The sequence below is a fragment of the Triticum aestivum genome, chromosome 7A (genome assembly GCF_018294505.1).
Source record: "Triticum aestivum cultivar Chinese Spring chromosome 7A, IWGSC CS RefSeq v2.1, whole genome shotgun sequence".
Lineage (NCBI taxonomy): Eukaryota > Viridiplantae > Streptophyta > Magnoliopsida > Poales > Poaceae > Triticum > Triticum aestivum.
In genome coordinates, this window is record NC_057812.1 from 45,430,903 (window position 1) to 45,456,959 (window position 26,057).

The 26,057-nt window shown below is 43.0% G+C and overlaps 1 protein-coding gene across 1 annotated transcript; it reads right to left on the bottom strand.

Annotated features, from left to right (window-relative positions):
• Positions 1-22,960: 22,960 nt before the first annotated feature.
• Positions 22,961-24,121, bottom strand: LOC123152953 (F-box/LRR-repeat protein At2g43260-like). Its single transcript, XM_044572309.1, has one exon. It carries the CDS (start codon positions 24,119-24,121, stop codon positions 22,961-22,963), a length of 1,161 nt encoding a protein of 386 aa, XP_044428244.1.
• Positions 24,122-26,057: the final 1,936 nt, after the last annotated feature.

Sequence of the window (26,057 nt, forward strand, 5' to 3'; positions counted from 1 at the left end):
TGAGAGAAGAGGCCAATGGATCTCGTTCCCATCATCGCAGAGGATGCAAAGGCTGGAGGCGGCATACATGCGACCCAGTTGTTGACGGCAAGACAAACTCGAGAAGTATGTGGGCAAGGCCATGCCCTTTTTGTCGAGTTGAAGTGGCAATAGTTTTGAAATGGTCACCGGGCCACCTGAATATATTTCAAAGGTTTGGAGTCACAAAAACAGGGATCACGCGGAGCGTGAGGAGATGAAGTCATGCCATAGACCGGCGTGCTCCATATGTTGTTGGCATTTGAGCCTAAGCGCCCATACAGTTAGATCACTTGGATCCCAGGGAGTGCTACTGGTTGTCTTGTTGCGCCGAGAGGGGGGACACTCTTATGAATGGTGGCTGATCTCATTGATCCAACGCCGGGGGTTATGGAATCAATTTTTAATCTGTTGTTATGTCTTTTGGGTTGTTGACACGGAAAGGATGTTGTCGATCCCAGCCCCAAATGGAATGATGGATGATTACGTCGCACGGAGATCCACAAAAAACTATATGTTGTCGGTGAAGTTGGGGTATCACGTAAAATGAGACCATCCATTTGACCTTTGGTATGAAAGCAGTGTCAATGGCACCCTGTATCGAGGAAGCTTTGGAGTATCCAAGTTGTAGGAAAAATAAAAATACATATGGTTGAGAAATTAGTAAGGAAATGGGTAGATTTTTGGGGCGTTCAAAGAATGTGGTAGCAAATCCAGAATTGACTTAGAATGTGGTGGTTATTTGCAATTCACTCATCCATGTAACCTGAAAAAAAAAGAGTATGTAATCCATGTTGAAATATGTTTGGTTTTTGGAATAACCCATGTTGAAATATAAAAAACGTCTTAATAAGATAGTGAAAGGAGGGAGCTGGCCGGACTTGGTCCTGGACCGGCAGAGGTGCGATGGATCAGTCCGGAGTCCGGACGTACTACTAGGTGCAGTCCATGTCCACCCACATGGCACGGATCGTCGCCGCCGTACCTTGTCCCTGACCCTCCTTCCACCCAACGACACCACCACCAGCCCGTACGTTGTCGCCATGGGTGCGCCGTGAGGAGTCCGGTATGGTGAGCGTGACGTCCAAGACCCCGGCCGCGCATCAAGATTCTATGAACTAAAATTGTAAAATCAAAAGGGTTAGTTTAAATCATAACCTTGTAACTGTGTTTAGAAAGAAAAAAAAACCCGAGCACATGTCCATGTGCTATAAGGCATTTTTTACGCAAAGGTCCACTTACTTGGAAATTAGCTCAAATGTCATTGTTGGAAAACTTGGGCATTTGCTGGGGTGGGGCTCACTAATTAAGGCCATGGCCCAATGTCCCCAAGGTCACTTTCATTTTAATGGCAGCATAAATTTATTCACACGCCCCTTTGGCTATATATATATATATATATATATATATATATATATATATATATATATATATATATATATATATATATATATATATATATATATATATATATATATATATATATATAATGCCTCTGTTTCAGAATATAAGGTGTTTGATTTTCATGCAAGTAAAACTTGTGTATGTTTGACCAAGATTATAGAATAAAATAACAATATCGACAATACAAAAATAAAAATAAGAAAAGGAATTTTGTGTTGGCACACTTCCAGACGGGTTCTGGGCGGAGTAATAATCATACAAAGCATATCAACACGACACTATTGCACATGAGGCGCATAAGATGAACGTACGAGGTGAGAATCTAGCTTGTATCGTCCATCCATATCCATATCCATATGAGGCCTCAACAATAACAATGGCCGGCGTGCCCTGCATGCATATAAACGCACAAACAAGCATCCAACGCTGAAACACCTCCAGCTCCAGCTCCAGCTCCAAGCGCCCACCAAATTAAAACCATTTACCAGCCGGCCGGATCCATGGGTCGCGCCCTCTTCATCATCGCGCTTCTCCTGTTCGCACAGGCGCGCAACGTCGTCACGGAGGACAAGAAGGCCCCCGACAAAGAGGCCGAATCACCCGCGCCCGTGCCTGATTCGGCCGCCTCCGAAACCCCTGCCTTAGAGGATTTCCACGTCCAGGGAACGACGATGAACCAGAGCATACTTTTTTCTTCCATTGTTGTAATATAATAATGTGTGTTGATCTTTTCCATCTACACTAGTATGTTTTTATGGGGGAATCCTAGTATTCCTGTTCTAACTGAGATAGCATTTTTCTTTTTTTCCTTTTGTCAATGTCACGTAATTAGATAGCATTTCCCATCATGAGATTTTTAAAACTAGATTCCACATGGACAAGTTCCGGTACGGTGGATAAATTTCAAAAAGTAACTTACTGTGACGAAAAGCAATTTGTTTAGTATGAACCCGCTTTCTTTTACTCCCTCCGTTTCAAAATACTTGACTTCCATTTGTCCAAAAATGGATGTACCTATATACTAAAACATGTCTAGATACATCTATATTTTGACAAATGGAAGGCATGTATTGTGGAACGGAGGGAGTAATAAACTGGTAAGTGGATTTCCCTCACACGCACAAAAAAAAACTTACTGTGATGAAAAGCAATTTGTTTAGTATGAACCTGCTTTCTTCTAATAAACTGGTAAGTGGATCTCCCTCACACGCACAAAAAAAACTTACTGTGACGAAAAGCAATTTGTTTAGTATGAACCGAGAGTGGCGTTTTGGCTCCTAGGTGCATATGCACCCATTGTCGAAATCCAAATTCCTAGAAGTTGAAAAATTCGAAACAAAAATCCCGCGTGTATATCCGGACATTTTATGTGCGTTCACAAGGTTTCGGTGAAAAACGACGTTTTTTGTGGCTTGTGTAAAAAAGACAATTTCTGATGCTTCATTCTAACTATTCAAGAGGCATTTCTTTATCTTTTTTACACAAGCCACAAAAAACGTCGTTTTTCACTGAAACCTTGTGAACGCACATAAAATGTCCGGATATACACGCGGGATTTTTGTTTCGAATTTTTTAACTTCTCGGAATTTGGATTTCGACAATGGGTGCATATGCACCTAGGAGCCAAAGGCAATTACCGGTATGAACCCGCTTTCTTCTAATAAACTGCTAAGTGGATCTCCCTCACACGCACAAAAAAAAACTGGCAAGTGGATCTTTTGTTAGTAAGTACTCCCTCCTATCCAAATTTGAACTAAAACCACGACACTTATTTTGGATCGAAGGAAGTAATATATTTTAATACAAATTCCACGAATAATACAATCAAGACAAATGGGCAGCAGCAGAGGCACCACCTCCAAATCTTAAAGTTATATAGCTACGTTTCGAACTATTCAAGGATTCCTTTACCAGTGTCACTCATTGACAAATTTCTGAATAATTTGGAACACAATCGGAACTTAAGGGGAAACTTTCAGACCTGTTAGTGATATCATATCCACCTTTTTAATGTCAAGTATGTAACTTTGCTAGTTTCAGAAATGTACACAACAATGCAGGAGCGTAAAAACGGTATTGCACATAATAATAATTACTAATCCAGTGGTACCCATTGAAAAACATGTAAGTACACGGGCCCATTGAAAACTAAATTGAATATAAGTTCACATGTTCCATTTTATTCTCAATGAAGTTAGAGCAAGAAGGTTATTTGTACCATTAATAGAACTTTGCTTATGTTATACCTGCAAATGGTTGTTGCTGCATCCAATAAAATGATATTTTTCTGCCTAGATATATATCCACTATATGTTTCACTTTTCTTATATTCTAAAACTATTGAAAATTCCCCACTTCGGTTACTGACCACCATATGAATAAGCTTGAACAGATTTAACTTTCATGTTCCATAGCTTCATATATGGCATGAAAATTCCTATTATTCTATCTCTTTTCAAAACGAAAATGATAACTGGCGAACAGTCGCCACGAGGCTAACCCTAGCAAATGCTTTCCTGCCATTGCACGTATCTTAGCGCAAGGCTGATGCCACGAAGATCAGCTGGAGCCATTCACCATTTCCTGTTTCCTGGTGAACGTTCTCTCTTTTTTCTCTCCAATAAATGCAAGACCAAAGTGCGCAATGAGGGGTGGGGCGCTTACCACTCGACTGAAGTAGGGTGTTATGGTCTATTTATCTTGGCGCAAGGCCAATGTCACGTAGATTAGCTGGGGTTGTTCGTTGTTTCCCGTTCCCTTGCGAAGGTTATCTTTTTTCTTCTTCTTCAAAGAATACATGACCAAGGTGCCTGTCGAGAGGTTCGAACTCGCGACCTCCTGCATGGGGGCGGTGGCGCTTCCCACTCGACTGAAGTGGGGGTGTGAACTCTTGCGTTTAACTACTATGTGTATTTTAAAGAAATATTGTTTTAAATTTGTTTTTTCATTCGAAAAAATCCCCAATTTTTACCTTTTATGAAAGAACAAAAATAATCCTATTTTAGAGAGATTTTTATTGTTGTAAACTTGCCATGTGCAACTTTTAATTATAGGTGGCATGGCAATTCTTTTTTATTTTAAAACATGTCATTTTTTGTCTTCCAAACATGGTTTTTAGGTATTTCTGTAATGCCCATGGCAAGTTTTTGGGAAAATTTATCACTTATTCTTGCAAATTTTGGAATTTTTCTTTTTTTACTTTCTCACATGGAAATTCTATTATCAAGAGCATATCATTTTAATAATTAATAACATATCATTTTTATTATGGAAAGGATGGCAGTTTTATTATTAAGAGCATGCCATTTTTTATTAATAACATGATTTTTTATTAAGAAGATTGCAGTTTTATTATAAAAAGCATGACATTTTTATTATTAATAACATGGTAGTTTTATTATTAACAGGATGATAGTTTTTTATTTGAGATTATGGCATTTTTATTATTGTTGGCATGACATTTGTTTTTATTAAGAGGATGCCATTTTTTTATTGGAATGGATTTTTTTTCATTGGCATGACATATTTTATGATTTTTGCATAGTGAACCAAATAAATAAATAAAAAACTCTCCAAAACAAGGCATTTTTCACACAGTGAAACATGTCCACAGAAAAATTCATAAAAAGAAAATTTTAGATCACACGACATTTTGTTTTCAATTATATGATTGTAAATTAGAGAAATGAGAGTTTTATAAAGTAGCATGACAATTTTCAAAATTTAAGATCATGGAAGTTTTATAAATATATAGTTTTTCTCTGTTTAAAATAAAAACATGTGTTTTTTCATGGCATTAAAAAAACAGTTAAACAGCACTAGTACATTACATGATTAATTATGATGTAAGTAAAATATGGAGTGCTAGTACAAGAATAGTAGTGGTTGAATAATAAAAATGCCACCCGCTCCGCGCCACCCACTGGATGAGCAACGGAATGAGCATGCATGCATGGTAATCCACCTTGGGCGCGCGCGACCCGATCCGATGGACCTAAGTTTAGCCGGCGTCCCTTGCATATAAACCCCACGGCGATGCCCTCATAGCCATCACCACCACCACCACCTCCATCTCCATCTCCATCTCCATCTCTCAAGCCAACCAGTAAGCATCCATCCCTCGCCGATCCAACAAAGCCAACAATAACAATGGCCCGCGCTGCTGTCTTCATCGTCGCCCTCCTCCTGGTCGCCGTCGCCGTGGCGCCATTCGCCGACGCCAAGGGCAAGAAGGCCAAGGCCGAGAAGAAGGCCGAAGCGCCGGCGCCGTCCGCCAGCTCGCCCGCCGACGCGCCCGCGGCCGACGCCCCTGCCTCCGAGCCCTCCGCTGCGGATGCACCGGAGCCCAGCAGCAGCACCTCCGACTGATGACCCATCCGCCCGGACGCCGTCTGGTGATGATGAACCGGAGCTCTGATCCCTTTCTCTGTTTGTAATAATAATAATAATGCATGCGTGCTGTGCTGATCCGGTTGTCACTAAAGTTTCTCTGGTCGTCGTCGTCGTCATCGTCGTCGTCGTCGTTGAGAAACAGCCTTGTATCTTTTTGTTGTTGTTGTTGAGAAACAGCCTTGTTGTATCTTGGTGTGTTAATGCAGTTTAGCGACAATCTATCTTAGTTTGGATTTGGATGCCCATATAAATAATAATGTATTTACCACCTGTCGATCCATACAAGGGATTATTTGATTGAGCATCCTATATAAAAAAAATATCTAAAATGATAAGTGCCACACGTGTGACGTAAAGCACTCGGGCCTTGAGGTTTTTTATACAACTGAAGTTGCTATCAGAAAAGATAAAAACAAACCTAAAAAAACTAAAACTTGCCATCCGAAAAGAAGTTGCCAACCTCGCACCACTAGACTTGTCATAAAAACATTCGAAATTGCCATGTGTTCGTGCCATAGGTGTGACACTTATCAGGGTTTAAAAAAATTGTTAGAAGATGTTGCAAAAAAATTGTTAGAAGATGTTGCGGCATTACTCAAATCACGGTCAAAGTATCGCCATGTAAGCTACAAATTTTCACACAGACAAAGGTGAGCTGAGAGGACATTTTCAAGTCATTTTTGTACAATAAAAGTGGCATGATACATCACTGAAAACGCAAAACAAAAACACAATGCATGGGTTTCAGCATTGACGCATGTTATGGTCAAACCATTACAACCTACTCCATCCGTCCCATATGTTATTACAATCAATATATCCTTTTGGTTCAGAAAAAGAAAATCAATATATCATTTGGTGTACTTCGGTACTGAAATGGAAAAGCCAAAGGCCAAACAAAAGACATTTCGTCTGCTTCAGACAAGGTAAGAGCGAATGATCTTTTTCGTGATTTTCATCGTAAGAAGATCAACTTGTAGAAGTCTTAAAAATAGGGAGCAAAGGAAGAGGCAGGCTGAGCTGACTCTTGAACGGAATATTTAGCTCGCTAAATAAGTATTATACGCCACGACAAATATATGCTTAAAACTATATCCACATATGGATCCAATGATATGCTTTTGATGTCATTTCTTTTTCTTTTTTATCAAAAGGAGGATAACCCCAACCTCTGCATCAAGCGATGCACTCAACCATCTTTATTATATTATTCAACAAAGTCTGACAAAACAACCCAAATGATAACGCCACACGTGTGGCATATCTGCACTTTTCCCATACTCTTTCATCTCCGCCTATTGTATTTTGCACGAATCTTGAAGAAATCTGTTGGAATTTTAGTGCCACGTAGGCATAGCATGTTGTGTGGGCGTTAGAGCGCTCGCCCACACGACCCACAGCACGCGGTTGCCAATCGCACCGTGTAGGCGAATCAGTTCCCGTCCACATAGTCACCACCAAGTCCACGCGCGTGTGGGTGAACTGCTTTTCGCCCACACGACGCTCGTACGTTGATAGATGTCTGTTGGGGAACGTAGTAATTTCAAAAAAAATTCCTACGCACACGCAAGATGATGGTGATGCATAGCAACGAGAGGGGAGAGTGTTGTCTATGTACCCTCGTAGACCGGAAGCGGAAGCGTTAGCACAATGCGGTTGATATAGTCGTACGTCTTCACGGCCCGACCGATCAAGCACCGAAACTACGGCACCTCCGAGTTCTAGCACACGTTCAGCTCGATGACGATCCCCGGACTCTGATCCAGCAAAGTGTCGGGGAAGAGTTCCGTCAGCACGACGGCGTGGTGACGATCTTGATGTTCTACCATCGCAGGGCTTCGCCTAAGCACCGCTACAATATTATCGAGGATTATGGTGGAGGGGGGCACCACACACGGCTAAGAGAACGATCACGAAGATCAACTTGTGTGTCTAGAGGTGCCCCCTTGCCCCCATATATAAAGGAGCAAGGGGGGGAGGCTGGCCGGCCCTTGGGGCGCGTCAAGGAGGGGGGAGTCCTCCTCCTAGTAGGAGTAGGACTCCCCTTTCCTAGTCCAACTAGGAAGAGAGAAGGGGGAAGGAAAGAGAGGGAGAGGGAGAGGGAAAGAAGGGGCCGCGCCCCCTCCCCTAGTCCAATTCGGACTCCTCATGGGAGGGGGCGCGCCACCTCCTGGGCTACTGCCCTCTCTCTCCCCTCAGGCCCACTAAGGCCCAATACTTCCCCGGGGGATTCCGGTAACCCTCCCGGCACTCCGGTTTTCTCTGAAATCACCTGAAACACTTCCGGTGTCCGAATATAGCCGTCAAATATATCGATCTTTATGTCTCGACCATTTCGAGACTCCTCGTCATGTCCGTGATCATATCTGGGACTCCGAACAACCTTTGGTACATCAAAATATATAAACTTATAATGAAACTGTCATCGTAACGTTAAGCGTGCGGACCCTACGAGTTCGAGAACAATGTAGACATGACCGAGGCACGTCTCTGGTCAATAACCAATAGCGGAACCTGGATGCTCATATTGGCTCCTACATATTCTACAAAGATCTTTATCGGTCAGACCGCATAACAACATATGTTGTTCCCTTTGTCATCGGTATGTTACTTGCCCGAGATTCGATCATCGGTATCTCAATACCTAGTTCAATCTCGTTACCGGCAAGTCTCTTTACTCGTTTCGTAATACATCCTCTCGCAACTAACTCATTAGTTGCCTTGCTTGCAAGGCTTAAGTGATGTGCATTACCGAGAGGGCCCAGAGATACCTCTCCGACAATCGGAGTGACAAATCCTAATCTCGAAATACGCCAACCCAACATGTACCTTTGAAGACACCTGTAGAGCACCTTTATAATCTCCCAGTTACGTTGTGACGTTTGGTAGCACACAAAGTGTTCCTCCGGCAAACGGGAGTTGCATAATCTCATAGTCACAGGAACATGTATATGTCATGAAGAAAGCAATAGCAACATACTAAATGATCGGGTGCTAAGCTAATGGAATGGGTCATGTCAATCACATCATTCTCCTAATGATGTGATCCCATTAATCAAATGACAACACATGTCTATGGTTAGGAAACATAACCATCTTCGATTAACGAGCTAGTCAAGTAGAGGCATACTAGTGACGTTTAGTTTGTCTATGTATTCACACAAGTATTATGTTTCCGGCTAATACAATTCTAGCATGAATAATAAACATTTATCATGAAGTAAGGAAATAAATAATAACTTTATTATTGCCTCTAGGGCATATTTCCTTCAGTCTCCCACTTGCACTAGAGTCAACAATCTAGTTCACATCGCCATGTGATTTAACATCAATAGTTCACATCACCATGTGATTAACACCCATAGTTCACATCAACATGTGACCAACACCCAAAGGGTTTACTAGAGTCAATAATCTAGTTCACATCGCTATGTGATTAACACCCAAAGAGTACTAAGGTGTGATCATGTTTTGCTTGTGAGAGAAGTTTAGTCAACGGGTCTGCCACATTCAGATCCGTAAGTATTTTGCAAATTTCTATGTCAACAATGATCTGCACGGAGCTACTCTAGCTAATTGCTCCCACTTTCAATATGTATCCAGATTGAGATTTAGAGTCATCTGGATCAGTGTCAAAATTTGCATCGACGTAACCCTTTATGACGAACCTTTTTGTCACCTCCATAATCAAGAAACATATCCTTATTCCACTAAGGATAATTTTGACCGCTGTCTAGTGATCTACTCCTAGATCACTATTGTACTCCCTTGCTAAACTCAGGGCAGGGTATACAATAGGTCTGGTACACAGCAGGTCATACTTTATAGAACCTATGGCTGAGGCATAGGGAATGACTTTCATTCTCTCTCTATCTTCTGCCGTGGTCGGGTTTTGAGTCTTACTCAACTTCACACCTTGTAACACAGGAAAGAACTCCTTTTTGACTGTTCCATTTTGAACTATTTTAAAATTTTGTCAAGGTATGTACTCATTGAAAAACTTATCAAGCGTCTTGATCTATCTCTATAGATCTTGATGCTCAATATGTAAGCAGCTTCACCGAGGTCTTTCTTTGAAAAACTCCTTTATGCTTTGCAGAATAATTCTACATTATTTCCGATCAACAATATGTCATACACATATACTTATCAGAAATGCTGTAGTGCTCCCACTCACTTTCTTGTAAATACAGGCTTCACTGCAAGTCTGTATAAAACTATATGCTTTGATCAACTTATCAAAACATATATTCCAACTCCAAGATGCTTACACCAGTCCATAGATGGATCGCTGGAGCTTGCATATTTTGTTAGTACCTTTAGGATTGACAAAACCTTCTGGTTGCATCATATACAACTCTTCTTTAATAAATCCATTAAGGAATGCACTTTTGTTTATCCATTTGCCAGATTTCATAAAATGCGGCAATTTCTAACATGATTCGGATAGACTTCAGCATAGATACGAGTGAGAAACTCTCATCGTAGTCAACACCTTGAACTTGTCGGAAACCTTTTTGCGACAATTCTAGCTTTGTAGATAGTAACACTACTATCAGCGTCCGTCTTCCTCTTGAAGATCCATTTAATCTCAATGGCTCGCCAATCATTGGGCAAGTCAATCAAAGTCCATACTTTGTTCTCATACATGGATCTCATCTCAGATTTCATGGCCTCAAGCCATTTCGCGGAATCTGGGCTCATCATCTGTAACACCCTCGATGCGGCTATATCTCCCACGTGTCGAAGCACGACTTAGAGGCATAACCGCATTGAAAGCAATGTCGCAAGTGAGGTAATCTTCACACAACCCATGTAATACATAAGGGAAAGAGATACATAGTTGACTTACACTCGCCACTTCACGCAATTACATGAATAAAGCATTTCAACATCCAAATACAATCAAGGTCCGACTATGGAACCAAAATAAAAGAAGAACCCCAAATGCGAAAAAGGTCCCCGATCGACCCCAACTGGGCTCCACTATTGATCAACTAGAACGAAACAACACAAAGGACAAGATCTTCACCGAGCTCCTCCTTGAGCTTGGTTGCGTCACCTGCTCTGTAACATCGGCACCTGCAAACTGGTTTTGAAAGTATCTGTGAGCCACAGGGACTTAGCAAACTCGCACCCTCGCGATCAAGACTATTTAAGCTTATGGGTAAGGTAAAAGGTATGAGGTGGAGCTGCAACAAGCGACTATCATATATGGTGGCTAACATACGTAAAAGAGAGCGAGAAGAGCAGGCAAAGCACGGTAGATAAAATATGATCAAGAAGTGATCCTAAAACAACCTATGCCAAGCATAACTCCAACACCATGTTCACTTCCCGGACTCCGCCGGAAAGAGACCATCACGGTTACACACGCGGTTGATGCATTTTAATTAAGTTAAGGTTCAAGTTATCTACAACCGGACATTAACAAATTCCCATCTGCCCATAACCGCGGGCACGGCTTTCAAAAGTTCAAATCCCTGCAGGGGTGTCCCAACTTAGCCCATCACAAGTTCAAATCCCTGCAGGGGAATCCCAGTTACAAGACATTTCGACTATGGTAAAACAAATCCAGCAACACCGCCCGAATGTGCCGACAAATCCCGATAGGAGCTGCACATATCTCGTTCTCAGGGCACACTCAGATGAGACTAGCTACGAGTAAAACCAACCCTCAAGTTTCCCCGAGGTGGCCCCGCAGGCAGCTCAGTTCGGACCAACACTCAGAGGAGCACTGGCCCGGGGGGGGGGGTTAAATAAAGATGACCCTCGAGAGAGCGACCCCCAAGGGAAAAGTAGGTGGTGGTTAGGCAAATGGTAAAACCAACGTTGGGCATTGCTGGAAGAGTTTTATTCAAGGCGAACTGTCAAGGGGTTCCCATTATTACCCAACCGCGTAAGGAACGCAAAATCCGGGAACATAACACCGATATGACGGAAACTAGGGGGGTAAGAGTGGAACAAAACACCAGGCATAAGGCCGAGCCTTCCACCCTTTACCAAGTATATAGATGCATTAATTAAATAAGATATATAGTGATATCCCAACAAGTAAACATGTTCCAAGCAAGGAACAACATCTCCATGTTCCAACAAGGAACAAACTTCGATCTTCACCTGCAACTAACAATGCTATAAGAGGGGCTGGGCAAAGCGGTAACATAGCCAAACAACGGTTTGCTAGGAAAAGGTGGGTTAGAGGCTTGGTTCAACAATATGGGTGGCATGATAAGCAAGTGGTAGGTATCGCAGCATAGGCATAGCAAAAGAGCGAGCATCTAGCAAAGCAAAGATAGTAGTGATTTCGAGGGTATGATCATCTTGCCTGCAAAGTTGTCAGAGTTGACTGGATCCTCGAAAGCAAACTCAACGGGCTCCTCGTTAGCGAACTCGTCTCCCGGCTCTACCCAAAAAAGACAAACAAGCAAACGGAACACAATTAACCACATGCAAAGCTCAAACAATATGATGCAAAGATGATATGCTATGCGGGATGCGATGCGGGATGCATATGCAAGATGTGACAAGGAATGCATGAACCTGGCCTCAACTTGGAAAACCAAGTGTGCCACTGGAAATATGAGATGAAGTCGCTTGAAAACGATATAAAGAACGCCAGAATCGGAGTTACGGTTTGGAAATGGCAAGCAATTCAAATATGACCACGTTCTGCGATTTACAGCAAGTAGCCATCTAAATGCAACAAGATGAACATGCTACAGCACCCGAACAAGACAACAAAATACATGGCAGGGATGCATTCATGATGCTTAACAAAAGTCTAGCACTGAGATACGACCAATTCATCCATTAACAGGGTTAAAACAAGCATGGCAAAAATGCATATGGTAAACAGATCTCAGACTTAGTGAAATTAACACTTGTCTGGAATTTCAGATCAGATAGCACTCTTCGGGGTAACAAAACTATATGCTACAGGACCTGAACATGGCAAAGTAAAGCATGTCATGGAGCTACTCAAAGAGCTTAACAAAAGTCCCTTAGTGACCTTGAGCCAAAAGGGATCAAAAAATACATTTGCAAGCATGTGAACATGGCAAAAACATAATCAATTCTCAGACTTAGTGAAAACTGGAGCATGCTGAAAACAGATATCAAGTAGGCATGTTTACAAGCTCGATGCACTCACTACAGAGCAAGTCATGACAAACTAAGCATACACCCATCAAGAATACACAAAATACAAGCTAGACATGGCAAGAAACAATAACATAGCATGCACGGATCAACTACAACATCCTCGGCAAAATTGCTAACAAGTAGACAACCTGCCCAGATTCACGAAATAGCAAAAGTAGAGCTCGATTGACTCAAGCTAGGGTGCTTCATAATTGCAAACAAAGACATGGATGGATAGAGCACTACAAAATTAACAAAACATCCTTACTAATCATCCTCAAAAGAGGCATGGATCACTAGGAAACAACATGAATATATGGCCATATGAGATAAACAGCTCAAGGACTTAGTGGAAATGCTAAGTCCCTGAAATCAGCATTAACAAATGCCTCACTTTGCAAGCTCGTGCTAGTCACCACACACATCAGAAAAAAAACATGGGTTGCACCTCTAGAAAGATGGCAAAACCCCTAACAAAACATATGTAGAGCTCAGGGGCATATCATGCACACAATAATCATGGCAAAAATGACAAATATCTAAATGGAGCAGCAGATCTGACAATTATCTCAAGTAGCTCTCTTCTAACAGCATTTCGGGCATCAAGATGAGCTCAAATGAAAATGATGCAATGAGATGAAATTATATGCTCTCTGAGATGAACATTTTGATATGCTATATGCCCAAAACGGAGTTACGGATGAGAAGTTACGATGTGATGAACATGAGTAAATAAGTAGGGTTTCGAGGCAAAAGTCAACCGCTAAGTCCTCATATCCAGATCGGAGCGGTTCCCGAGGTTCGCCGGAGCCTTTGGCCGGAGCTGAAGAAGAAGACGTCGCCGTGGGCGTGGAGGCTCGCCGGATCGGGGCCGGGGACACGCGGATGGCGCGGTGGAGGTGCGGGGCGGCGCCGGTGCCCCGGATCTGGCCGGAGACGGCCAAGGGCGGCGGCGCACTTACGTCCGGCGGGGAGGCCGGCGTCGGCGGGCGGCGGAGCGGTGAAGGGCAGGCTGGCGCGGGCGCGGCTTACCGGCGTGACGACGACGCGGGGAAGAGGCGGAGCGGGGCGGCGGAACGACGGGCGGCGCCGGCGACATCGAGGCGGCGGCGAGCCGAGGTTGCCGGCCGGCGCGAGAGGAGGCACGGCGGAGCCGGTGAGCTCGGGCAGTCGGCGGCGAACGGCGGGGAGGCTCGGGCAGTGCCCGCGGTTGGCGGCAACGGGATGGGCCCGCGCGGGCCCGATCTGGGTTCCACGGGCCGCGGCGGCGGCGGGACGGCGGCGGCCACATGGCGATCTCCGGTTGGACGCGGGTGGGGTGCGTACATGTCCGGAGCGGGAGCGGACGTGTCCGTCGGCGCGAGAAGGTGGGATCTAGGGTTTCGTCCGCGAAAATGGACGGGGAGGGCATATTTATAGGTAGAGGGAGCTAGGAGAGTCCAAATGAGGTGCGGTTTTCGGCCACGCGATCGTGATCGAACGACCAAGATGAAGGAGGAGGTTAAGGTGGGTTTTGGGCCAAATGGAGGGGTGTTGGGCTGCAACACACACGAGGCCTTTCCGGTCCCTTGGTTAACCGTTGGAGTATCAAACGAAGTCCAAATGGTACGAAACTTGACAGGCGGTCTATCGGTAGTAAACCAAGGCCGCTTGGCAAGTCTCGGTCCAATCCGGAAATGTTTAATCCCCACACACGAGAAGAAGGTAGAAATGACCACCGAAGGAGAACGGAGCGCCGGAATGCAAAACGGACAGCGGGAAAAATGCTCAGATGCATGAGACGAACATGTATGCAAATAAAATGCACATGATGACATGATATGCAATGCATGACACGCAAGCAATGACAAGGCACAACAGCGAATAACTGGAGGCACCTGGCACATCGGTCTCGGGGCGTTACATCATCGCTTCCTCATAGTTCGTAGGCTTGTCATGGTCAAGTAACATGACCTCCAGAACAGGATTACCGTACCACTCTGGTGCGGATCTCACTCTGGTTTACCTACAAGGTTCGGTAGTAACTTGATCTGAAGTTACATGATCATCATCATTAGCTTCCTCACTAATCGGTGTAGTAGTCACAGGAACAGATTTATGTGATGAACTACTTTCCAATAAGGGAGCAGGTACAGTTACCTCATCAAGTTCTACTTTCCTCTCACTCACTTATTTCGAGAGAAACTCCTTTTCTAGAAAGAATCCATTCAAAGCAACGAATATATTGCCTTCGGATCTGTGATAGAAGGTGTACCCAACATTTTCTTTTGGGTATCCTATGAAGACGCACTTCTCCGATTTGGGTTTGAGTTTATCAGGTTGAAACATTTTCACATAAGCATTGCAACCTCAAACTTTAAGAAACGACAGCTTAGGTTTCTTGCCAAACCATATTTCATACGGTGTCATCTCAACGGATTTAGATGGTGCCCTATTTAACGTGAATGTAGCTGTCTCTAATGCATAACCCCAAAACGATAGTGGTAAATTGGTAAGAGACATCATAGATCGCATCATATCTAATAAAGCACGGTTACGACGTTCGGACACACCATTACACTGTGGTGTTCCAGGTGGCGTGAGTAGTGAAACTATTTCACATTGTTTTAACTGAAGGCCAAACTCGTAACTCAAATATTTTACTTCTGCGATCATATCGTAGAAATTTTTTATTTTTGTTACGATGATTCTCCACTTCACTCTGAAATTCTTTGAACTTTTCAAATATTTCAACTTGTGTTTCATCAAGTAGATATACTCATATCTGCTTAAATCATCTGTGAAGATCTGAAAATAATGATATCTACCACGAGCCTCAGTATTCATCGGACCACATACATCAGTATGTATGATTTCCAACAAATCTGTTGCTCGCTCCATTGTTCCGGAGAACGGAGTCTTAGTCATCTTGCCCATGAGGCATGGTTCGCAAGCATCAACTGATTCATAATCAAGTGATTCCAAAAGCCCATCAGCATGAATTTTCTTCATGCGCTTTACACCAATATGACCTAAATGGCAGTGCCACAAATAAGTTGCACTATCATTATTAACTTTGCATCTTTTGGCTTCAATATTACGAAAATGTGTATTACCACGATCGAGATCCAACAAACCATTTTCATTCGGTGTATGACCATAGAAGGTTTTATTCATGTAAACAGAGCAACAATTAATCTCTAACTTACATGAATAATCGTATTGCAACAAACATGATCCAATCATATTTATGCTTAACGCAAACACCAAATAACACTTATTTAGGTTCAACACTAATCCCGAAAGTATAGGGAGTGTGCGATGATGATCATATCAATCTTGGAACTACTTCCAACACACATCGTCACTTCACCCTTAACTAGTCTCTGTTCATTCTGCAACTCCCGTTTCGAGTTACTACTCTTAGCAACCGAACCAGTATCAAATACCGAGGGGTTGCTATAAACACTAGTAAAGTACACATCAATAACCTGTATATCAAATATACCCTTGTTTACTTTGCCATCTTTCTTATCCACTAGACATTCAGGGCATTTCCGCTTCCAATGACCAGTCCCTTTGCAGTAGAAGCACTTAGTCTCAGGCTTAGGTCCAGACTTGGGCTTCTTCACTTGAGCAGCAACTTTCTTGCCGTTCTTCTTGAAGTTCCCTTTCTTTCCCTTGGCCCTTTTCTTGAAACTAGTGGTCTTGTTAATCATCAACACTTGATGCTCTTTCTTGATTTCTATCTTCATCGATTTCATCATCATGAAAAGCTCGGGAATCATTTATGTCATCCCTTGCATACTATAGTTCATCACGAAGTTCTACTAACTTGGTGATAGTGACTAGAGAATTCTGTCAATCACTATTTTATCTGGAAGATTAACTCCCACTTGATTCAAGCGATTGTAGTACCCAGACAATCTGAGTACATGCTCACTGCTTAAGCTATTCTCCTCCATCTTTTAGCTATAGAACTTGTTGGAGACTTCATATCTCTCAACTTGGGTATTTGCTTGAAATATTAACTTCAACTCCTGGAACATCTTATATGATCCATGACATTCAAAACGTCTTTGAAGTCCCGATTCTAAGCTGTTAAGCATGGTGCACTAAACTATCAAGTAGTCATCATATTGAGCTAGCCAAACGTTCATAACGTCTGCATTTGCTCCTGCAATAGGTCAGTCACCTAGCGGTGCATCAAGGACATAATTCTTCTGTGCAGCAATGAGGATAAACCTCAAATCACGGATCCAATCCGCATCATTGCTACTAACATTTTTCAACTTGGTTTTCTCTAGGAACATATAAAAATTAAACGGGGAGCAACATCGCGAGCTATTGATCTACAACATAGATATGCTAATACTACCAGGACTAAGTTCATGATAAATTAAAGTCAATTAATCATATTACTTAAGAACTCCCACTTAGATAGACATCCCTCCAATCATCTAAGTGATCACGTGATCCAAATTAACTAAACCATAACCGATCATCACGTGAAATGGAGTAGTTTTCAATGGTGAACATCACTATGTTGATCATATCTACTATATGATTCACACTCGACCTTTCAGTCTCAGTGTTCCGAGGCCATATATGCATATGCTAGGCTCGTCAAGTTTAACCTGAGTATTCTGCGCGTGCAAAACTGGCTTGCACCCGTTGTAGATGGATGTAGAGCTTATCACACCCGATCATCACGTGGTGTCTGGGCACGACGAACTTTGGCAACGGTGCATACTCAGGGAGAACACTTTTATCTTGAAATTTAGTGAGAGATCATCTTATAATGCTACCGTCAATTAAAGCAGGATAAGATGCATAAAAGATAAACATCACATGCAATCAAAATATGTGACATGATATGACCATCATCATCTTGTGCCTTTGATGTCCATCTCCAAAACATCGTCATGATTTCCATCGTCACTGGCATGATACCATGATCTCCATCATCTTGATCTATATCAATGTGTCGTCACATGGTCGTCTCGCCAACTATTGCTCTTGCAACTATTGCTATCGCATAGCAATAAAGTAAAACAATTATTTGGCGCTTGCATCTTATGCAATAAAGAGACAACCATAAGGCTTCTGCCAGTGGCCGATAACTTCAACAAAACATGACCATCTTATACAACAACTTATATCTCATCACGTCTTGACCATATCACATCACAACATGCCTTGCAAAAACAAGTTAGACGTCCTCTACTTTGTTGTTGCAAGTTTTATGTGGCTGCTACGGGCTTAGCAAGAACCGCTCTTACCTACGCATCAAAACCACAACGATAGTTTGTCAAGTTGGTGCTGTTTTAACTTTCGCAAGGACCGGGCGTAGCCACACTCGGTTCGACTGAAGTTGGAGAAACTGACACCCGCCAGCCACCTGTGTGCAAAGCACGTCGGTAGAATCAGTCTCACGTAAGCGTACGCGTAATGTCAGTCCGGGCCACTTCATCCAACAATACTGCCGAACCAAAGTATGACATGCTGGAAAGCAGTATAACTTATATCGCCCATAACTCACTTGTGTTCTACTCGTGCATATGACATCTACACATAAAACCTAGGCTCTGATACCACTGTTGGGGAACGTAGTAATTTCAAAAAATTTCCTACGCACACGCAAGATCATGGTGATGCATAGCAACGAGAGGGGAGAGTGTTGTCTACGTACCCTCGTAGACCGGAAGCGAAAGCGTTAGCACAACGCGGTTGATATAGTCGTACGTCTTCATGGCCCGACCGATCAAGCACCGAAACTACGACACCTCCGAGTTCTAGCACACGTTCAGCTCGATGACGATCCCCGGACTCCGATCCAGCAAAGTGTCGGGGAAGAGTTCCGTCAGCACGACGGCGTGGTGACGATCTTGATGTTCTACCGTCGCAGGGCTTCGCCTAAGCACCGCTAGAATATTATCGAGGATTATGGTGGAGGGGGGCACCGCACACGGCTAAGAGAACGATCACGAAGATCAACTTGTGTGTCTAGAGGTGCCCCCTTGCCCTCGTATATAAAGGAGCAAGGGGGGAGGCTGGCCGGCCCTTGGGGCGCGCCAAGGAGGGGGGAGTCCTCCTCCTAGTAGGAGTAGGACTCCCTTTCCTAGTCCAACTAGGAAGAGAGAAGGGGGAAGGAAAGAGAGGGAGAGGGAGAGGGAAAGAGGGGCCGCACCCCCCCTCCCCTAGTCCAATTCGGACTCCTCATGGGAAGGGGGCGCGCCACCTCCTGGGCTGCTGCCCTCTCTCTCCCCTCAGGTCCACTAAGGTCCAATACTTCCCCGGGGGCTTCCGGTAACCCTTCCGGCACTCCGGTTTTCCCGAAATCACTCGAAACAGTTCCAGTGTCCGAATATAGCCGTCCAGTATATCGATCTTTATGTCTTGACCATTTCGAGACTCCTCGTCATGTCCGTGATCATATCCGGGACTCCGAACAACCTTCGGTACATCAAAATATATAAACTTATAATGAAACTGTCATCGTAACGTTAAGCGTGCGGACCCTACGGGTTCGAGAACAATGTAGACATGACTGAGACACGTCTCTGGTCAATAACCAATAGCGGAACCTGGATGCTCATATTGGCTCCTACATATTCTACGAAGATCTTTATCGGTCAGACCGCATAACAACATACGTTGTTACCTTTGTCATTGGTATGTTAGTTGCCCGAGATTCGATTATCGGTATCTCAATACCTAGTTCAATCTCGTTACCGGCAAGTCTCTTTACTCGTTCCGTAATACATCATCTCGCAACTAACTCATTAGTTGCATTGCTTGCAAGGCTTAAGTGATGTGCATTACCGAGAGGGCCCAGAGATACCTCTCCGATAATCGGAGTGACAAGTCCTAATCTCGAAATACGCCAACCCAACATGTACCTTTGGAGACACCTGTAGAGCACCTTTATAATCACCCAGTTACGTTGTGACGTTTGGTAGCACACAAAGTGTTCCTTCGGCAAACGGTAGTTGCACAATCTCATAGTCACAGGAACATGTATATGTCATGAAGAAAGCAATAGCAACATACTAAACGATCGGGTGCTAAGCTAATGGAATGGGTCATGTCAATCACATCATTCTCCTAATGATGTGATCCCGTTAATCAAATGACAACACATGTCTATGGTTAGGAAACATAACCATCTTCGATTAACGAGCTAGTCAAGTAGAGGCATACTAGTGACGTTTAGTTTGTCTATGTATTCACACAAGTATTATATTTCCGAATAATACAATTCTAGCATTAATAATAAACATTTATCATGAAGTAAGGAAATAAATAATAACTTTATTATTGCCTCTAGGTCATATTTCCTTCAATGTCAGTTACGCGTATGTAGAAATTAGGTAAACACACATGACAACTATGATTAACCATACATGAAAACTATGGTTGGACCACACGTGGCAATTAGGTAAATACACATGACAACTATTGTTTGACCACATGTGACAAGTAGTTAATCACACACGGCAACTATGGTTTGATTACACGCGGCAACTATCATAAATTAGACACGGCAACTATAATTAACTAAAATAGAGAGAGTTACCATGCTTTTACAAGTACATTTGCCATCCCGGATAACTAAAGTTGCTATCCCCCGGGGTAACTAAAGCGTCATCCCGCGGGTAACTAACGTAGCTGCGTCAGCAATGTGTGGGCATATTTGCTTGGTGCCACACGCGCGGGGTGTGGATGAATAGTATTTGTTGGGCGTGTGGCACGAAGTAGGTGCGTCCACACATGTGTGGGCAGTTGTAATGTTCGCTCACACATGACCCATGTAGGCTGCCTTCTGATTATGCCACATAGGGCATGTGGGCGGATCTCTAATATGCCACACGTGTGAACGTTATCGATGTCCCAAAACAAATACATGGATAATCCAAAGCCATCTTCCTAGCGATCTATATGTCGCTACATCTATTAGTTTGCTGATGTGTCTTGACCTCGCACCAACACATATCATCTACTCTTATGGCCTCACCAAGCTGCCCTACGACGTGCTGAGAGCACCAACCGGTCTAAATTCGTTGCGGCCATCTTCCGTCGTTTCAACTTCAGGAGAGATCAACGCATTGACCTTGCCAGACCAACTGTCGTCGATGCCAGATAGCGCTATAACACTACACTCGTCCATCAACACACGTCCAATGCCGAGATCTCGTTGCGCCACGATGCCGAGACCCGCTGTCATCGACGCAGTAGATGGCATATAACATATACTCCCTCCATTCCATAATTTGAATTAATGGGTTTAGTTCAAACCACGACAAAAATTATGAAACGAAGAGAGTAATTAGTTAGTCAAATCGATGACCTAAAACTAGGTGTACCTAATACACCCAGACGGAGGAAGTAATAACATCTTATATTATATACTCCCTCCATTCTACAATGTAGTGCTTCCTCTATTTCCGTGCTTCAACTTTGACCGTAAATTTAACTACCAAAACCGATTGCGGCGGGAGCAAACATTATATCAGCGAATTCATATTCGAAAGAAGTTTTCAATTATATAATTTTTTCTCCCGCCGCAGTTGATCTCGTTGGTTAAATTTATGATCAAAGTTGGATCTCAGAAAGCGCGAGCGCACTATATTTTGGAATGGAGGGAGTATAAGACAGAGGGAGTAATAGCAAGCGCGGAGCACTAGCAGAACTAAAACACAAACAAAAACACAAATGCAAGGGACATGCAACAGCAGCCTTGCAGAAAAATAATACTCCATTGGCCAACACGAGCCTTCGAACATTCTGATCGAAACAGCACCGAATCCTGGACACATAAGCAGCAGGGAAAGAAAGACCCCAGCAAACACTTCCAAACAGCCCAGGAATTACTTTGCCAAAAACTTCAACAGAGGCCGCGCTATAGTAACAATCGGAAACCACCAAACTTTGTTGAGTGTCAAATCACACCCAACCACGCAAGTCTGCCGCAAAAAAAATAAAAAATAAAAAAAAATCTCCACACAAAGAGCATGAGCAACTAGGTGCTAGAGTTGCTACTTCATTCATACTCCCTCCCTCCGTTCCTAAATATAAGATTTTTTTAGAGATTTCAATAAAACTATATACCAAGCAAAATGAATGAATTTACACTGTAAAATATGTCTCTATAAATCTATATGTAGACCATGTTAGAATCTCTAAAAGGTCTTATATATAGAAATGGAGGAGAACAGTTAGGAGTTACGACCACGGTGCGTACTCCACACCAATGAACTATAAACCTATGGAAGGGCATATCTAAACTAAATAATCAACCATTTCAATGGTGCTTACTCAACACCAAGGAATCATTTTAAATTGCGACCATGCAATTTGTGCTTCTAAAAGTGCAGTACTATTATCAGTGTACAAAGTGTTCCGTCCTATTAGCAGTAATAACATCTAAGAACAAAGTAATATAAGACATTGGTCAATGAAATAAAGTACTTGCTATCTTTTAACAATAATCACGCTGAAGTAACAATCCGACCCAAAACAGATGCAGTGACCCAATTACTGCTGCTGCGGTAACAATCAGACACAAAACCATGTTGAGAACCCAGATCACAGGCAGCTTCCCAAATATGGCTGAGAAAAAAACATCTCCACACAATGCAATAGGACCAAGGTGTGCACTGAACATGAAAGATTGAATTATTAAGCAACAGAAAGGAATATCAAAACCAAACATTTGTACAACTAAAACGCCATAATTAACTTCTGTTGAAGGAATCAGCATTCCGAACTGCAACCATGCCTTTCATGCTTTTGAACAATGAACGCTGAAAGTAAATAGGGGAGAATTTCAGAACAGTTCTATAGCATAGGATACTCCATTGTTTATAATACTAGCATGATGCTCAAGATATCATAACAAGCACCGAATGATGATAGAAGAAGTGCCGATTCCGCCATCCAAATTGTTCGCTTCATACAGGATAGATGCTTCAAGGGCACGAGTGCACGACTAGTCCAAAACATTAAGATGGAGCATGGCATCTCATAGCACAATAGAGAACAGAGGCTCCTTGTTCACAGCTTCTTGTTTTTGCGTCTCAAACAATGGAAGTGAAATCATGCTCTCTTGGAGGCGATGCCAACTAAGTGTCCAGTGGTTTTCATGCTCTTCACTTTCCACATTTCCTAAAAACACGCCATCAATATCACAGTGTAATATACGGCTACGACGATTCTGAACCAACAACTCACGCTCGTTCATCACAGCCATGCTACGAACATATTTGATTTGCAAATCAAGTGGTAGTGATGCCTCCATCACTGACAAGTTAATCTGGTACAAAAAGCCCCAAGTTTCAGCATCGTAGTCCTGCAACACCCAAACATCTAAAGTAGTGACACATTCAGAGGACGTGCGGCACAATGCTAGGGCACCACCCATATCCATCAATGACACCATATCGCCCAATTGTGTTGGGCAGCTCATCTGCCGGAATGTCTCGGCTATTGTGTCAAATACCGTTATGTTGAGACCCATTGCCCAATGCAGGCTACCACGATGGTGCACTGCTCGGCAATGGTAGAACCAATTATCAGGAATAAACCTTTGTTCTGGAACTGTCGGCCACTGGATGCTTCTTGGCTGATCCGATCCGACCATGAGGACGAAGTACTCAAGCGACTCAATTGCTACGTCGCTCCCATCGAGCAGTGTGTATGACCAGGGGTATGACACCCAAAGCACCCGGTGTTCTCCAGATGTGTGATGCCGGTAGAACCCGGCTACGCTGACCAGGAAGTGTGGTCGTCGTGGAGGATGTGGCAGGGACGCACACTTGCGGGTGGCCGGGTTGCAGACGTAGAAATCGGATTGTTCTTGTTGCGACAGAATGAGGAGGCCATCACAGGTGGCGCGGTGTACAATGACGTCGTATTCGTGCCGAAGGACGGGCCGTATCTTCAGATCATCACCGAAGGTTCTGACGACGCGGGAGATGCCCTTCCCGTGATTGATGATGGGGAGCGAGGGTTGGTGGCGGTGGTGGTCGAGGATGAAGGCGTCGGTGGAAGTGCCGCACCGCCACGACCTGCGGACCGCGTGACAGCGGAGTACGTCTTTGACAGGCAGCCGGACGAGGATCTCGTGGACGACCACCCACTCCGGTAGGTCGTCGAAGACGGTCGCGCTGCGGCTCCCTTGCATACTGATTCCTCGCTGAGATACACACACACACACACACACACACACACACACACACACACACTACTATATAGTGTATGAGTTTTGAATGTTTGAATTCATGCATTGAAATGCATTTCTGGCCGTTCATTGAGCTCCATCGGACGGCTCATAGTGCAGGGATTCGCTGCTACAGTACCATTCAATGTTATCAGGGTCTTTCCAGAAACATCTATTGATTGGCCCTGAGTAAGGGAGCCCACGGCATGTCAGTTCACTGGAGCAAACAGAGTCATCATGTCATACTCGCATCGCCTGAAGCAGTACAAATTGTTTTATCAAAGCAGACGGCCGCAGAGGTACATGGCCTGTGTGGTTGGAGAAACAAATGGGATCCGTACCAATAAGTCTGACAGGAGGTGAAAAAGTAGAACGATAAAGAAGTAAACAAACCAAACCAGTGCGTGAACCAAACAGTGCATTGCGCACATACGATACATGGCATCACTGCCTCCCATGCATTTCTTGGTGGAAAGCCATGGTAAACGCTACGGTAAAACATGGCAATAGGTAGAGTATATTACAACCTGCATTTTAAAAATACATTTTAAATATGTTAAAAAGCAGTACAAAAATAAATTTCACATGTGCATTTTTGCAAAATAGTGCAGGGAATAAAGTTTTACAAAATATGTCTTTTTTATTTTACCTCCACATAAAAGATAATTTTTACTGCTTCTAAATAGCATTTCACGACACATTTTTTTGCCTTTTCACACATACAAAAAGAAATATTTTTCCACGAAATTTCCTATGCGCGCATATAACATGGAGGGGGATGAATGCGTGCAACTTATTTAAAAAAATTGTCATTACGAAATGTATTTTTTGAAGTTGGTTCATATGTATTTTTTCAGAACTTTTTAGGTGAGTTCATATGTATTTTTTTCATAATTTTTGTCATTTAGAAATGTGTTTTGAGAAGTGGGTTCATATGTATTCAGGTTCGTCTATGTATTTTTCGCAATAGGTATCCCAAATTTTGTGCAAATTACATATTCATGTGATATGCCAATTCCGAATACATGCACAATGGACATTTGTCTTGAATCATTTCTTCGTCATTTTCATGACTAATTCTCGTAATGACGCGCATTGCGCGTGCATGCATACTAGTATATATATATATATATATATATATATATATATATATATATATATATATATATATATATATATATATATAGGGAAAATCCATCCTACCACCCGGTGGTAGTTACCCCACATGTCTCATATATATAGGTAAAATAGATGGGGCACCTAGGTGCCTGGGCACCTTGATTGTTTTGGAAACCATGATATATTTAATTAGTTTCCTACCCATTCTTCATGCAAGACTTTCATCACCCAGGATGCGGAATAAGTTACTATTCATCACCCAGGATGCGGAATAAGGTATTCTTCATCCGAGGTAATTTTACGATCATTTCATAATTAAATTACATTTCGAATTCAAATAATTACATTCCTATTGATTCACTACATAAAATTTGACATAAGAAAATAAAAATATAGGTCATAAGACAAAAAAATTTGCAGTTTATGTGTATTTTAGACTATGTTTTTACGTTTATAATTTTATATAACATAAAATATTTTTTACGGCGATTATATATTTTCTTACGATCCCTATATATATTTGTAGGACGGTGGAGCGAGGGGTCGACGCTTGGAAAAAGGTTCCAAGAAAAGAAAACAGGCGGATGGAGAATGCCATGGCCGGAGAGAGTCGAGGTGACTTACTTTACTCTGGAGCGGAGGACGGTGGAGCGAGGGCGGCGGTCTCCGGCGGTGACGGGACGGTGTCGTGTTCGTTCCCGGTGGCGTCTCTGGACAGGAAGACGAGACCTATCGATCTGTGGGGCGAAGGGTAGACCTTTTTTGACAAGAAAAAGGGAAA